This window comes from Temnothorax longispinosus, chromosome 7 (assembly GCF_030848805.1).
Source record: "Temnothorax longispinosus isolate EJ_2023e chromosome 7, Tlon_JGU_v1, whole genome shotgun sequence".
Lineage (NCBI taxonomy): Eukaryota > Metazoa > Arthropoda > Insecta > Hymenoptera > Formicidae > Temnothorax > Temnothorax longispinosus.
In genome coordinates, this window is record NC_092364.1 from 3,250,445 (window position 1) to 3,266,699 (window position 16,255).

At 38.6% G+C, this 16,255-nt stretch overlaps 2 protein-coding genes across 4 annotated transcripts in view; one reads left to right on the forward strand and one right to left on the reverse strand.

The window, feature by feature from the left end:
• Positions 1-136: 136 nt before the first annotated feature.
• LOC139816825 (PHAF1 protein CG7083) lies at positions 137-5,171 on the reverse strand. The gene is made up of 8 exons (XM_071784588.1): positions 4,719-5,171; positions 3,977-4,059; positions 3,569-3,796; positions 3,239-3,448; positions 2,995-3,144; positions 2,584-2,748; positions 2,041-2,217; positions 137-1,959 (listed from the first exon to the last, which is right to left on the reverse strand). Exons 1-8 carry the CDS (start codon positions 4,780-4,782, stop codon positions 1,762-1,764), a joined length of 1,275 nt encoding a protein of 424 aa, XP_071640689.1. The 5' UTR covers positions 4,783-5,171; the 3' UTR covers positions 137-1,761.
• A 1,526-nt stretch (positions 5,172-6,697) lies between these two features.
• Positions 6,698-16,255, forward strand: part of Bruce (BIR repeat containing ubiquitin-conjugating enzyme) — a 28,409-nt gene continuing 18,851 nt past the window's right edge. Inside the window, exons 1-15 of one of the 3 annotated variants that reach the window (XM_071784568.1) lie at positions 6,698-6,964; positions 8,059-8,378; positions 8,902-9,146; positions 9,311-9,650; positions 9,720-11,247; positions 11,373-11,547; positions 11,719-11,937; positions 12,199-12,628; positions 12,720-12,867; positions 13,130-13,280; positions 13,366-13,590; positions 13,826-14,080; positions 14,163-14,448; positions 14,528-14,689; positions 15,052-15,354. In XM_071784568.1, coding sequence (XP_071640669.1) covers positions 6,787-6,964; positions 8,059-8,378; positions 8,902-9,146; positions 9,311-9,650; positions 9,720-11,247; positions 11,373-11,547; positions 11,719-11,937; positions 12,199-12,628; positions 12,720-12,867; positions 13,130-13,280; positions 13,366-13,590; positions 13,826-14,080; positions 14,163-14,448; positions 14,528-14,689; positions 15,052-15,354 — 4,965 coding nt within the window. In that variant the 5' untranslated portion in view covers positions 6,698-6,786. The remainder of the gene's footprint in view (positions 6,965-8,058; positions 8,379-8,901; positions 9,147-9,310; positions 9,651-9,719; positions 11,248-11,372; positions 11,548-11,718; positions 11,938-12,198; positions 12,629-12,719; positions 12,868-13,129; positions 13,281-13,365; positions 13,591-13,825; positions 14,081-14,162; positions 14,449-14,527; positions 14,690-15,051; positions 15,355-16,255) is intronic. The other 2 variants (XM_071784569.1, XM_071784570.1) reach the window with 2 other exon arrangements.

Consider the following 16,255-nt stretch of genomic DNA (forward strand, 5'->3'; position numbering starts at 1 on the left):
CAGCTGAAATAATGTAATACTTATAATAATTATAATGTATAAAAAAAACATTAAATATCTAGTAAACGATTGTAATTATATATAATGTGAAATACAATTTAAAAACATTATTAACGGGAAAATCAACGAAAGCGCGTAGATACAACAAATATTTTTATTATGTTACATAATATTATTTATAATTCTTTTTTCGTCACACTCAGACGACATTTTGTGCTGGGTGAGAATCCGCGCAATCTTAATAATGAAAGAGAACACGATAATCAGGGTATACGTGCAATTTCGATTTTTCTCACACATTTATTATTTTTCTTCGTACCCACGTTAAAAAATTTGCCACATTATACGAAAATTGAGAGCCGACTTACTTTCTTACCTTATTTCTATATAAGGGTAATATCATACGCCAGGATTATATTAATAACAACCCTTATAATCGATTAAAAAGATCATATCGCCTATAAAAATTTATATAGTATTTTCTGTCCAGTTTTCTTTTTCTTCTGCCTTTGTCTTCATAATTGTCGAGTTAAAATACTTTTTGCGGATACTAATAATTTCTGTTATCTAATAAATTCCGTTATCATATTAATCGTTATAATTGTATAATAATTATACAATTATAACAATTAATATTGACAAAAGATGACAATTAGAAACACTATAGTTCCAAATAAGTGATTAAGTATTATTAAACCAAATTATTAGTATCTGCGTATCTTTTAATGATACAATAATGTATATATCGACTTTTTCAGTTTCTTACAGAAATCATAAGACAAAATTTGACGCGTCTTGAAGTAATATATCGCCTTTCTTCCAGCTACAGATTCTTCGAATAGAATAAATGTTTTCTTAAACAATGATCATCGTCGAGATATAAATTAATTAAAATGATAAATATCGATTATCGTTCGAAGATAAAACTAAATAAAAGTTTTATCTTTATTTAATTACGATAAGAATTTTAATTTTACGTTTAGATACATTTTATCTTTGCTACTAGCAGTCACTATAGTGGTTTTCACGTTCATTACGAAGAGCCACTATAATGTCTTGTCGAAAATTTTCAGAGAGCCTACTATAAAGTTCCAATATTATCTTCGCGTATTTCTTAGAATTATCGAACTTACATACGATTATTTGTACAGATATGTTAACTTATGTAATATGGTAAAATTATGCTTTTTTAACTCTACATGTAGAAAAAAAGTAGTATGCTTGACAATACAATAGTTTTTGTCGCGTTATAGTGATAGCTGTGTATCTTCCAGCTAGTTCTAACGTTGCGTGAAGATTAGAAATTAAGACGTCACAAAACAAAAAAGACAACTACCAAAACCTTTGTTAAGATAGACTCTAAATTGATCCAAGTATCCATAGCTGCGAGACGAGGCTTGAGAAGAGAAATGACCAGTTTTACGTGAGTGATCGCATATATCTCGAAGTGATATATCTTTTTTTTTTACTTTCCATATTTTTGTTCTTGAACTTTATACACATCCTATACGGTCATCGTTTAGTCGTCTTAATATTCACGCATTATGTAACACTTATTTATCATTCTTGTACCCTAAAATAATCGGTTATACGTTAAAAAAAGCTTTCCAGAGCGCTCTACGCATCGTTCTCGTCACATATATCTCGTTTAAAAACTGGCAAACTTAAGACCTTGAAAGTTTAGCTAAAGTAACTTCTCATCCTCAACTGTTCGTCATGAATCACGCTACGTAATGCCTTACATCGTGTGAATTATCGACGTCACGCAGTTTTATATAAAGTTACACTTGCGATATGTTGATTCGCCATGACTTCGACAATCGCGTCTCGTATGCCGTAGCAAAACGTACAGCCGAACGGGTTGGTTGTGTTTGTCGAAGACGCGCGATTCAAAACCACAGGTCGCGCGCTCGCCTTCAATTGCTCGCTCACTCTGTCCCATTTTGTGTAGGCAGTGATCTGCGACAGAATTAAGATTCATTAGTATCGATAGCATAATGCATTAAATATCATGCGTATAGATTGACTAAAAGATCCTACTGTAACAGGAGAGGGGGAAACGTCGATCAGCTTTCCCGATTCCGTGGAATTATTTTCAGGAGGCAGAGTCAGAGAAAATTCACAACGGTGATACATGTTAAAGTTATAGTGTCCCGGATAATTCGTGTGAAGTACAAACTTTTTTATACATTGAGTTTTAGCGTTGAACAAGATATCCTGCAAAGAATCGCATATTAAGTGTGGAAAGTGAGATCAATGGACAAAGAGAAAACATATTCGAGAATGACATGGGCCATAATATCGTGCAGAAGTATTGGCCTGATCAATCTATCTGTTAATTATCTGCCCAGTTAAATCCATACATTTAAATGTTGAATTTAAAATAATAATCATCTATATACCTAATCAAATATCTATTTTTTCTGTAATTTAGTTTAAAGAGAAAAAGGCAAAGTACTTGAATTGATCCCTTTTAGATATAAATAATATAAGCAACATTTTTTAACGACATTAATTTATTGTACTGTTTTGATTCGTAAAAGTAAGCTCGTATCATCTCACTAGATAAAAGGACGTACTTACCAAGCCTAAAGTAAAATAATTATAGAAAAAGTCTGACCGCCTTGTCTTGTCCCGTTTGTGCGCGTGTGGACTATGGATACGCATCTTATCCTCCGCTTTGTAGAACACTCTAGACGGGGCACCAATCGCGCTTAAAACGTCCTCGCAAGTATCACCGAACAACACCTGAAATCATAGATTTATAACATCAGAAATGAAAAACTACAAATTATTTTCTTGTTCTATACGTCAAGAACAAGGTAATTGGTATTCTTTTAGCGTATTGAAATTCGTATTCGATAGAATAAATTTATGAAACGCAGATTCTTTTTAGCAGTCGCGGATTGCACGTTTGAAATCTGTACTTAAAATATTTAAATGCTGTCGTATTATTTCTTGGTAAAAAAAAAGTATATATTGATGAAGGGCAACCTCTTTGGTCAGACATCGCTTTTTCGGTTCCAGCAATGCTCTCGTTCCAGAACTACCTTCCGTAAAAAGGTGTAATCTGAGCCCTCGAGTACGTGTTTTGTCTCGAATGATATCAGCTTTCTCCAAGTACAAGTTATTATGGTAACAGGCCTGTTTGAAGACAGATGCGTTAAAGACACATTGTACGTCCGATATTTTTTATCTTATTCTTCAGCTTAATGGCGAGATGATCAAACATAATTACAAGTGGCAAAGGTGGCGGCGGAGTTTTGGAACCGTGTTCTTCGCCGCTACCTCCGGCTGGCATATTTCCAACGTAAATCGCTGTTTTTGCGACCAGAGGAGAAGTCCCGTTGGGAAACTGTAACGAGCCTAATCCGTGGGCATAACCAGGTTGGAATTTCGAGTCGATTGGAAAGTAAAACGACAGTCCTCGAAAATTCAATACAAACACCTGCAATTTATAATTTATTATCATACAGCTATCACATAATTATTTTTAAAATAATTATTTTGAACAATAAGTTTTCTATGGTTTCACATTTGTGACTGAATTATACAGATAGTTGCTTACCTGCTTCTCGCTATCGTAAACCCCAGGATGAGTCGCGCCAAACGAATGCTCTATCTGCTCGATTGAAGGTAACACTTCCGGCGAATTGAATGGCAAGCCGCAATATTTCAATTTTACTAACTTCATGTTATATATCTCAATTATCTTAAGCCTTTGTACAACAGGATCGAATATAAGCCGAATGCCGTCGTGAGGTAAATTTATTACTAGATCTACGTCTAACGGATTCTGCGAACGTGCATAATGCTTCATGTATTATCTTATTATGCTATTTAAGTGTGTACACAATGCATGTAAAGGTATTACTTATTTACGCATTTAAAAAGAAATTTACTTTGTGCGCATTATGCTTGTGTGTGTGTGTGTGTGTACAAGTCTCATGCCAACTTAGGCGTTGAATGTACTTACAGTGTCGCTATAAAGTACTTGCACTCCCCTTATAACTCCGACTTGAGATTGTATTATCGATACCGATTGAGAAAAGTGCATACCTGCAATATAACAAGCTTAATATTCGGATCTTGAAATAAATTAATGCTTCTCTCCCACATAGCAAACAAGAGTTTGCCTATACAAGACTATATGAAAAAAAAAGAGCTTAGAAACTTGGAAATGGAGTACGTAGTATCTTTCCACAAAAACAAGTTCAGTTAACAAAGATACCAATTGGAAGACTAATTTGCATACGATTGGTTTTCACAAAATAGAACAAATCGCCAATGTTGACCCACGGACCTTGACTTCTATTTTTATATACTTGTCGCAAGGGCATTTATTTATTCAAAAAGAGAGTCACGTACTGTGTTACATCATACGTATGATGATAAAAGAAAGGGGGAAAGAAGCGTTCATATTCGTTTTCGTTCGTCATAAAGTTTCACGTTCGGACGGACAATAGAGATGACAATAATAGGGCAGCAGAAGGACACAAGGACGAATCGTATGTGGGACAAAGTAGACGGGCCACGGTCGCCCGTTCTCGTCTCGCACGACCCGATTCGATCGTAAAACTTGACGAGAGAGGGAGAGAGAGAGAGAAGGAGAGAGAGCGAGAGAGAGAGAGAGAAGTCGGTTTGCGTGGTGTTGCAAACCATAACAACGCACGCTCGCGTCACTCGCGAGCGTTTTGCGCTTGCGTTTCGTCACTTGCCCAAAATAAATTCCCATTGCTCGCATCCGAGGGACCTCTCGGGCACCACCTCGAGCTCCAGCATCCTGTATATACTCCCGTTTAACTGCCACAACGGTACGACGGAACGACGGTGCGCCGCGCGGATGGAGCGGCGTCTATTGTCATAAGAACCGAGCTGCTCCTTTGTCCCGTTTTCGCTCCGAATTGCTAATCACCAGATAGCCATATTGCTGTCACATCCCAAACAACGCGAACTATCTCGCTTCACTATTTCGCAGCGCCTGCGACCTCCTCCAACGGTTGGCAAACTGTCATCGAACAGCTGATACGCGGCCGCGGGGCACGCAGGAGCGAAGATGGAAGGGGGGGAGGCACTTCGCGGAACGCGAACGCGATTATTGCGAATTCACAGTGTTCACACACCGCGCGTGACGCACGCGCCGGTATCTCTTTATAGGGATGCGGACAAAGGGCCACTTCGACTAAACTCCGATTAACTTTTAATCGTTGATTAGAATGATTAGTCCATTGGAAATGACCAATCGTATTTGTCCATTAGGCAGATTGACAAATGCGATTGGTCATTTCCAATGGACTAATCAACGATTAAAGTCATGAAGAATAGATTAAAGTTAATCGGAACTTAGTCGAAGACGTGAAAAGTGAAACGTTTATCTCTTTCTATTCAACACCAATAGAAAGAGATAGTTACATGAAACTTTTTCCAATTTTCACGTTTCCGCTCTAGGGAAAAAGTTACATGATCGCTACCCTGATGTTTTCTATTTGTTGAACTGGCCGCACTAATTCAGAGTTTATCTTTTTCCTTTCAATGTGGAGTAAAAAAGTGGAGTAGTGCAGCCAGTTCAGCAATAGAAAACAAACTTATTATCTTTGAAACAAGGTGAAAATGATAGAAATGAGGAAATTCATTAGAGTATCTACGATTTAAAATCCGTTCACTTTTGTATAGTTTTAACTTTAATCTCGGTTTAACTTACTTTTTATCTTTTTATCTAAAATGTTTAGAACTAGATTAGAACTAAAAAGATAAAAGATACAGATAAAAAGTAAACAAGAAAATAGACCAATCACACTCGATTATTTTTCGAGCTCAAGGAGAATAATCGACTGTGATTGGTCTATTTTCTTACGGCCTTACGATTATAACTAAAATCTATGTTGATAGAAATGAACATAAGTCGCATTAACTGACAATTCCAAAAATTTCCCATATTTCTAATAATTCCGATGCCGAAAATTCAGATTTTTTACTCATGAAAACCAAAAGTCAAGCGTGTCTAGGAAAAGGAAAATTAAATTGAAAACAATAAGAAAAATTAATTAAATTAAATAATAAAAAATTTTATTTTAAGCGATTCTATGTATAAATTAATCATTTAACTGTAATTTGATCAAAGTCTAAATATTAATAATTATGTAACAATAACTTGAATAGTTTCATTTAATTGATTGACTAATTAAGTAACATCCTCGCTATTTTCTATAACAGATTTATTTTTTATTGTTTAACGGGAAACAAAGATCGAGAATTAGGAGCGACAAATTATACAATTAGAAATCCAATTAATTGTTGCAAGCAATCACGTCGAGCGCCGATGTTTTAAAATCGGAGTTCGGTCGAAGTCCTTTTCAATTCGCGCCACGTCATATCGTCGATACATCGGAGTAAGAATAAAGCTCGGAGCAGAACTAATTGGAACATCCGCGCGTGACCGGTGCATCTTTTTACGCGTGCTCCTCTTTTTTTCTTTTACACAGCTACGCGGATCTCTGTATAATTATCGCGTCCGGTGTGTAACGGCCATAAAGAATTTATACAGCGTGAATCGTTCCGGGAATCGAATGCTCGATATACAACGCGGCGCGGAATGATCGATCGCCACCCCGGCGGGGGTGGGGGGCAGAAACGATTGGAAACGATAGTCGACCGCGTTCAGAGCGGTCTGCTGACGTTCCACTCAAAGATGGCGTTGACGAGTGCGCCATGTTTCTCGTGATGTCCGAGCGTTGAGAGAGAAGAAAACTTTTTCGGAAAAAGCGTGATCCGCGCGCGAGAGCAAAAATGGCTGATGATGACCCGTGGCTGCTGAAGGAAGACGGCTGTTTGAACGTGGACACCGAGTGCAAGAGCATAATCTATCACGCCAGTCTAAACGTTCTGCTCATCACCACTGGCAGCGCACAAGTATACGTGTTCGATGTCAACTCCGGCGTGATCCTGCAGAGGAGTTCCTTGTCGGGTGAGCATGCGGCTCCACGCCGTCCGGATCGATTCACGCGCGCGGGGGGGAGGAAGGGGAGAGAGAGGTGGTCCCCGCCCGCGGGTCGCCGACGCCGGGAGTCGCCGCCCCGTCCGTCGGCGCCCACACGTCCGTCGTCCACGTCTCGGCCGTCTCTCTCGCGGCTGTCCGTGTCCGTTTGCGGAATACTGTGCAATAACGCTCCTCGCGCACGGCTCGCTCCCCCAAGGTCGCGCACGTTTCCCGAGTGCGCGCGACGAGGACGCTTCCTCGTCGCGATCCCTCGGCGCGAGGCCGCCGCCTTCGGAGCGGCACCCCCCCGTTCTTCGCCGTTTTTCATCCCCCGCGCGATCCGCAGGCTGTGACGAGGAGACGATCTCGCGCGCGGCCCGTTCCATTCCGCCCGCGAAATTTTCCCCCGTTCCTTTGTTCTGCGTGGCGCGAAAATAAATTAGTGTTTTAAAAAAAAATACACGCGGTGCGATTAAAGGAGATAAATCTAATGATTATCGTCTGTGATCGCGTGGTATTCCGATAACGTTCTTTGTTATTGTTCTGGGAGAAGAGCCTCTTATATCTATCTATTTCACAAATTGCCTCGGTCCGTTTCAGTCGGTACCTAGAGATAAGATTTTTTATGAATGATTTCTTCGTTCTTACATGCCTGCAGTAAGAAAGCATTCTTCAGTATAAAAAATAAAAATATGGAATGTTTCTGAAAATCAAGGCGTTTAAAAAATTGTGACTCATGTTTATAAAACGACGCTTATAAGATCTGTGCTTAATTATTCTAAGATTGTATTAAAGATATAGCAAAATGTTAGTAGGATATAAAATATGTATTGTTTATATATAAACGTTCAAACAATTTTATGATATATGATAATACAAAAATATTGTAATATTTAATACTAGCAATTTATGCAGTGATTAAAATGAAAGTACGGTTTTTATGTAACATAATGCTTTTTACAAATTTTTATTAAGGTGTATAATGTACTAATTCGCAAATTATTGAAATATGTTATTATTGAGAACAAAACGTGAAAAATTGTAAGACGCTTATATTTATATCACAATTGCGATTGTTACAGGTAAACCAAATGGGAAATTGCAAGGGATATACTTATCGGATGGAGTGGACAAAGTGCTGTATACGGACGGACGAGGGATTGGCATACGTAGCGATTACAATGGGGTCTTGCTGTTGGATACAATTTTGCAAACCCCGGTTTCTAAGAGCGAAGATATCGTGAAGCTGGAGCTGTTGCTGTCCGAGGCGACGATATTGCTTCAATGCCTACAGTGTGTGGAGTTGCCAGGTGTAGAACACTTGCTGGAGGTGCTGCAGGAACTATCGAGTAAAATTGTTACGGCACAAGCGAACCAGAAGAAGGGTATCAAAGCTCAAAAAGTAAGTACATGCACAGTTTATAAAATTGATTATTTTATATGTTGGATGTATCTCAAAACTATTGTAGTTATCACAGATGTTTGTGGCGAGAATTTGAATGTAAAGAAATTATTTTAAAGATGTGTTTGTTAGAAACCTAAAGTATTTTTTAGTAACTTAATCTTTATAAATATACATAGATTATAATTTTTGGTCAATTGATTTTGGACAAGTTTAATTTTAGAAGAGATTAAATTAAACAGCTGATTACAGAGATATTTAATATTGGCGAATAATTCTTATTGAATATTTAATATTGGTCTAAATTTGTGTTAGATAATATGATTGTGAGAAATAATTAAAGATATTGCTGTAAATAACTTGTTATTTCTGCTGAATAAAAATTAATGCAATTAAATATTTTAAATAATGTATGTATGTAAGATACACATTTATTTAGTAAATTTTATATCATATATGTAGCACTAATACGTGTCAGTGTTAAAAGTCCGCATATAAAAATAATGCAAAATTTTAATTACAGTGGAATACGATATGTTTGGAGCTACCGCACGGGTCTTTGAAACTCGTCTGTTCTGGTTTGGTGATGGAATTAAAGAGGCAAAATCGGCATATAGCAGCACTGCCCATTGCCTCCGCGATCAATGAACGACTAAATGGCCTATTGCCTAGTCTTGCGTTGGAAGGTGGTCCCACTGATAGAGCGTTAATGTTTAGCGAAGCAGCACGTCGTAATACTTTTCCAAAATGGCCACACATGAATTACAAGTATGTAATCGTGTCACGAGTGTTTTTGTCAAATACAGATAGTGACATAATCACTTTTATTCCACTTTTTTTTTTTATATATTCTTCTATATTTATGTTTAGAGCGATGGATGCAGTTGGACTTACAATACAGCCATAAAATTGTAACTAAACGTATATTTCAGATGGGCTTTACCTGACCAAATGGCGCAGGCTGGTTTCTATCACGAGCCGAATGCTACCGGTGATGATAGAGCGATGTGTTTCACTTGCAACGTGTGCTTGGTATGTTGGGAGCCCACAGACGAGCCATGGTCAGAGCATGAAAGGCATTCGCCCGCGTGTCCCTTCGTTAAGGGTGAATATACGCAGAATGTTCCGTTATCCGTGACCCTCGCAACGGCTCCCGCTCGCGAGGCAGGCGATACGGTGGACGTCATAGGTACTACTAATGTCACAGGCCTCGCGGCTACAGCCTCTTCCAATGGTTTTGTAAATATTTGGAACATAACGAATCAGTTAAAGGTAAGCTACGCGAGAAAAGTAATATAGAGTGATTTATAAAGTAATATAATATATATCATTATTTTGCAGAGAGAAGTATCATTTTATATATCACCCTTGGATCAAGAAATAAACAATAAGGAATCGATACAGTTTTGTGCCGCGAGAAATTTGACGCCTCCATATTTAACGAATCTAGGCTCGGACTCGGATCCACTTTCGGAATACAAACCCTCGTCGTTCTATAAAGTGCAGGTTACCGCGCTTTCGGTGGTGGGATCTCCGGCGACCCTGAAAGAGGAAGCGAAAAGCACCAACTCCACGACTTCGTCGTCCGCGAACATCGAGACGGCAGAGCATAAAATTCGACCGTGCTTAGTGTGCGGGGTCACAGTGACAGTTAATAATCCCTCGCAATTAAGAACTTTAGAGAATGTGTGGGCCGCCTCGAGCGATCTCGCGAGCTCGTCGTCGTTGGTTCGCGCGATGAACAGTGTAAATAGTGCTGCCAGTGATACTCTAGATATAATGAAGGTAGCGGGTGATAGGTACATATCGTCGAGGTTGCATTACTTAGTGCTGTACGACTTTCATCATAAGGCCGCGACGGCGCAACCCATCAAGGAGGACAATTCTAAAGAATCAAAGACTAAGAAGACCCTATCTGGGACAGGAACTAGCGCCAGCTCGAACGGCGGGCGCCAGGAGAGCTTGTACCAGGAGCTCTTTCTCGGTAAAATTTTCTATGAAGTGCCAGTTATCGAAGATGTAGACTCGGACATGGTAGTCGGTCCGCATTACGACGGTATCTTCCCGACCACCACTCTAACTGCCTCGTCCTCCAACGGCATTTACTCGAGTCCCATCGGTATTCCTTTCGGTCCGGCCCCGACGACGTCGACGCCCTATGATCCCAATTTCGCTCCTATCAACGGCTCGACCCACTTCGCATCGACATCCGACTTGACAACGATAAACAAAAAGAGCTTAGATCTTATGAAGATTACCAAGGCGGAACCGGTGGTCGTTAAGACGCTAGCGATAAACGCTCCAGATTCTCTCCGCATTACGTACATAACTACGTCCAAGGACGGGAGATATCTGTACGTCGCAATGTGTCCCGCAGCGGATAACGCTTCCGTCGAATCTTCCTCGTCAAATACCAATCAGATGGACGTTGACGACGAAAGCGATTTCTTCCCGCAGAAAAGTTACATGTACTGGGACCATAACGACAGCCAGTCCGGCAAATTGATAAACGGCGAGATCCACGGTAACGAGAGCAGCGCGAATGCCATGCTGCTCGTGTACGCTCTGGATTTCACCGGCCCGGTAGTGAAAGTGGCGTCGGAACCGCTGGTGAAGCGAGAATTACCTTTGGAGCAGGCGCCGGTAGAGCACGTACTCCTTCCTCTCCAAGAGAAACAAAAGTGCACGTCGTTTTCTACTAATTCTAGTACCAATTCCACTAGTAATTCAGCCATTCAGGAACCCGCCGGACAAGTTGCCCTCGTATGTAAGGACGGTGTGGTCAGATTATTGAACTTGAGTACGCTGAAGACTGTAACGGAGGCGAGATTAGATGGAAAGAAATTTATTTCTGCGACTTATTGCAACAGTAAGTGTCCTTCTTAAAGTGTTTCTAAAAGGGAAGCAAACGAGAGCACCTGGGAGATTAATCTGAAGTATTTGTGGGGATTGTGTCGGAGAGAACTTGTGTGTTAAGGCTGCTGGCTTTTTCAGGTTTGGAAAGGCTGTGTGTGTGCACGAGCGATGGTACATTGCATTTCTTCATTACGGCGGAGGAAGAGGACTCCGCAGAGGAGAAGGATGATGTGGATGATGTGAATATGGGTAGTGAGGGAAGCTGTACTTGTGAAAATATAGCTCCTAGTACATCAACGTCGTCGATTTGTTAGTAAGTTTCACGCAGCAAACGTTTAGTTTTGGAATTTGGAATAGCCGAACATTTTCAAAGCTGTGTAATAAAGCTGGTTTCTTGCAACATTATTTATAAAACACTGTGTAAAAGCAACATCTTTTATATTTGTTTATTAACTCTTAAATGTTTGTATTTTAAACGTTTCAGCGATGAGCTATTAGCGCACAAGTCGAATTTCTCTTACTGGGACTTAGGGCTGTTGTATGAACTTACACGATTCAGTCGACATTCCCCCGCGTATAGCGCGACCGTCCCTCCATGTTGGAGTGAAATGATGCAAGCTCAGAGACAGAGACGTCATCCGCAGCATCTTCATCAATCGGAAGATCAGCATCATACAAGAACATGGCGGTTGCAAAATGATGCGTAAGACGACATGATTATAAACATTTATATATCTCGAGACATTTTCGAAAAAACCGTCTCATTTTTTAATTGCGAGTTCTTTAGATTATTAAATATCTAATAAAAATTAATAAATTGTAAATTACACACACAAGCGACACACTGCAATTCTCGATAAGAAATTGGACAAAGAATCTTCGGTTGAAAGAAAGAATACACACACACACACACACACACACACACACAATTATAAAATTATAACATATTTATATGTTGTGTTAGGACTACTTGGGATGAACACGTATTCGAGCTTACTTTACCACGGAACGCAGCAGGAAGTATAGGGCACGTTGATGTCCGATTTACCTTGCATGCGTTCTGTCAAGAGTTACCGACTATTCAAGTCACTTTGTTGAAACAAAATATAAAGAAGATCGGTCATCAGAAGATACCAACCACCCCCGTAGACGAGAGAATTGAATTTAACATAGGAGCCGAGCAAAAGAGCGAAAATCCGGTTATCACAGAGGAATATCAACGTCAGCATAACACCGAAATCCTCTGTGGTCCTATCGACTTGCACCGTTGCGTAGACTTGTCTTGCCGTTCGGGATGTGTAACATTGACAAGCCCGAAATTATTTCGCTCGAAAGCTAGAACGTTGCTCGTTCACATCAAAGCTTTAGTGGATCAAAAGGATGGAGTGAGTAATGTATTTATCAATCTTTCATTACGTTCCGTCTTTATACACGATAGAATCGGTGTTTGATTAAAGTATTTCCGTTTCTTTTTCTATTCTCAAGTCTGCGAAATCAAAAACAAATTTAGCAGAAAGTAAACCACCTACTTGTAAAAAGCTGAAGATATTTGAAGTACGTCCGCTTGTACCCCCTAATGCTGGGGAACGATTTGACGAAGGTGCAAATAGCAAGAAGTTAGGATGCTACGTTGGTAAATATGATTTAAGGATTTATTAATCTACTAATAAAATAAATTAAAATGCTAATCTAATTAAAATGAATTTATTATGTATAATATACATATATAAAATGTCTTTATGTAATTTACGAAGAAAATTTTTATACATTTTTTATATTCGTGATAATTTTATTGTCGCTAGATTTTTGACATAATTAATAAGAAAATATGCTGGTTGTTTTGGATTGAAAATTTTGCACATCAAGAAGCTATATGCACCTATTTTCTATTTAAGGTTGCAATTGGATTCACGAGATCTCCATCACCGTGAGATCAGTAAATCCCACCAGCATGCCCGACGAAAGGATGCAGAGATGTGCTATGTTAGAATCTAAAACTTTTGTCGATAATCTTTTGAATGTCGCATGCTTGCAAGTACCTGTCGAGTAAGTAACAAGGATAATAGAAACCTAACGATGTTTGAGTGTACTATTGTAGAAAAAGTTAATACCTAAATAAATACGTTTTCAGCTCTCCTGTCGTACAATCTATAGCTCTTGACATTCTAATATGGGTAGCCTCAATAAGATTAACGAGATTGCGCAGTATTCAGAATAGCACGGAGATTAAAGCTCTTCAATTGGAGACGATACGTTCCGTGCAAGGACGATTATCCAGCTTATTACGAACATGTCTCTTGCACGCTGGCAGAAGTATAGCGCACAAATGCGTTAAGTTGATTGTTCTTTGCAGCGGGTGAGCGATCATTCATAATAATATTGACTTATGGAGGATTCACATTGCGTCCGATCACGTCCGATGTTCGACGTACGACGATCCGACATCCAATAACAGAATTTATTATTAGAGACAAAAATTTTCTATTGGATGTCGGATCGTCGCACGTCGAACATCGGACGCAGTGTGTATCCTCCATTACGATACATTTTTTGAAGAATTAATAAACAGAAAAGTTTACTATTCTTTTTAGAGGGTTTTATAACATAGAGGATTCACCGGCTCAAACCTTCGACGAGGCCATGCTCTCTGTATTGGTCAACTTGCTGCCGTCGATAGTGGAAGTTCACTGGGCTGGTTCATTAAGATGGCTCCAATTACTCATTACGAGATTTTTGCCATTAGATAGAAATTACAGTATTGCCCATAAGTGTGTCTCCCTGGTGCAACAGATAGCCGCTGAGATATCTAATAGAGTGAATCCTTACCATTTGTTGCTCGCTACAAGGTTGAGTATTTCTTAACTGTTTCCTTATAATTTCTATATTTTTTAATTGTGTTGTAATCTTATTAAACAAATTTTTTTTAAGGTTTGGTCTATATAACACGCCTTTTGAGACGGAACTTTTCGACTTAGAACCACCAATGTTACCAAAGTTTAGTTCAATACCTGTGACATATGCGTCCGTTGTAACCAGCGAGCAAACAGGCCCGTCTGTTGCTTCGTCAAGTGCTGTACACCCGTCTAAGATATCGCAGGATTCCATTGATTTGAGGGACCTACTCACACTGCCTACGCATCCCGCTAGTGAATTTGTAATATCCAGCAAATTAAAGGCATTGTGTGCCAATCACAATATGAAGGGTCTCCTCGAGGTAATGTTATATATTTAAAAATAAGATAATTTATGTCAACTGTATTCCACATTATTTTAATATTTGAACGTCGATTTAGGTTGAACCTCTTCATTTCACTTGTCACGCTGCCTCCGACGGCACGAAGATGGAGAAAATCGATCCTGGCACGAACACAATTAATATTGGACCCACTCTGTATGATAGTACAGCGACAAGCAACAACGGTGTGCCTGATATTAAAACGATACATCACACATATGTAAGTGTCCCTGCATATCTTAAATCTATTAAGAGTTGCGGTATCATTTTCGAGATAAAGTGATGTGAATTATTTTGTAACGATGATATAAGAGCGAACAAATGAAGCGCCACGATATCATTAATAGCGATAGTATAATATCAGCAGTAGACTTGAGCACAATTGTAAGATTCGTACGATCTGCGAAATAGCGTGTCAAATAAATTCTCAGCGTTCATAGAGTAGGCAAGGCGAATTACGTTTCTTTCGCAATTAACAGTGGCCGTAACGACTGTTCAAAGTCATAAACTTGTAAACGGCATATATACAGTATAGATGTTAGAGTAGATGAATTTTAATTCAGATAGAAATATTAATTGTAGAACTTGGATGCTGGATCGCTAGGACCACATGTTCAAGCTAAATCAACAGCTACATTAAGCGATCTGCTTAGTATGTATACAGGAAGAGTGCTAAAGAAGCCATCTCCGCAACTATTGCTCACACCTGATGAACAATCAGACTATGATGAAGCTAATGAAATGTCTGGCGATAATCAGACTTGGCATAGCACACAAAATAATATGCCTAGCTCACATATATTAAGTTCCATTGTAAAAGAAAAGTCATGCGTACAAAGTATCAATACCGCTGTAAACAAAGTTGAGGAGGGCAATCCTAAAAAGGTAGATTACATAGACAAAGACACACGCACCACTCTTTTATTTTATTTTTTTATAAATTCTTGTTTCCTGAGTTCAGTGATACACTTTCGTCGTCTTTTCGTCGTTTAATCGCTTTGTTAAATATGCTGATTGTAAAATAGAGACACTCGTTCTATAGAAAATTCTCTGTCTGTCAAGCGCAGCTGAATGATGTTGAGTGCAAGTTGCATGAGTTACGTGAAATTTATTGAATTATGTATTTGATGTTAATTATCCTTGCATATACCATTTTTTTATATGCTAGGTTTTTCTCTCATTCTTTTTTTTATTGTAAGTTACTTATTCACAACAAGGAACTAGCTACCAACTTAGTCTTATATTAAACACCATCATTTAGACTTCATATTTTTTGTGTGTACGTGCAGCCGACACAGTTTGTTCTTTATTTTACACATTCGCTTTACTGTTTCGTGCAATTAGGGCTAGTTATTATATCGACTTAATATATCACGTAAAATTTTATTTTACTTTCTATGTACATGCTATTGTACTACACGGAAATTGTGATTAGTATTGCAACAGTCCAGACAGACTCGTCTCTCTGTACATACACATCAACAGATCTACAAATGTGTGTATCCAGAAAATTACAAAGTTGTGATTTATGTTCCAATTTGTAATTCAACTGTTTGAGGTGTGTCATAATTAGCGACTTTAACACAATGACAAATTCTATAATTAATGAAGAATTGATTTTTTATTCATTAACGTTTTATTGAACTAACATTCATTTTAAATTAATTGAATTGATATGATTCTGTTATTTATTTGTCATTTTTAGTTTACGAGAAGACCCTTATTTGTTCGCAATTCGAAAATTATGTTGATTAGAAATCCGATAGAGAATGTGTCATTAAGATTA

Coding starts and splice junctions, on each gene's coding strand:
- LOC139816825 (XM_071784588.1), bottom strand. CDS start 4,782: ATGCTGGAGCTCGAGGTGGTGCCCGAGAGGTCCCTCGGATGCGAGCAA. Junction 4,060..4,718: donor GCAATGGGAATTTATTTTGG/GCAAGTGACGAA, acceptor GTTATATTGCAG/GTATGCACTTTTCTCAATCG. Junction 1,960..2,040: donor TTTCCCCCTCTCCTGTTACA/GTAGGATCTTTT, acceptor ATTCTGTCGCAG/ATCACTGCCTACACAAAATG.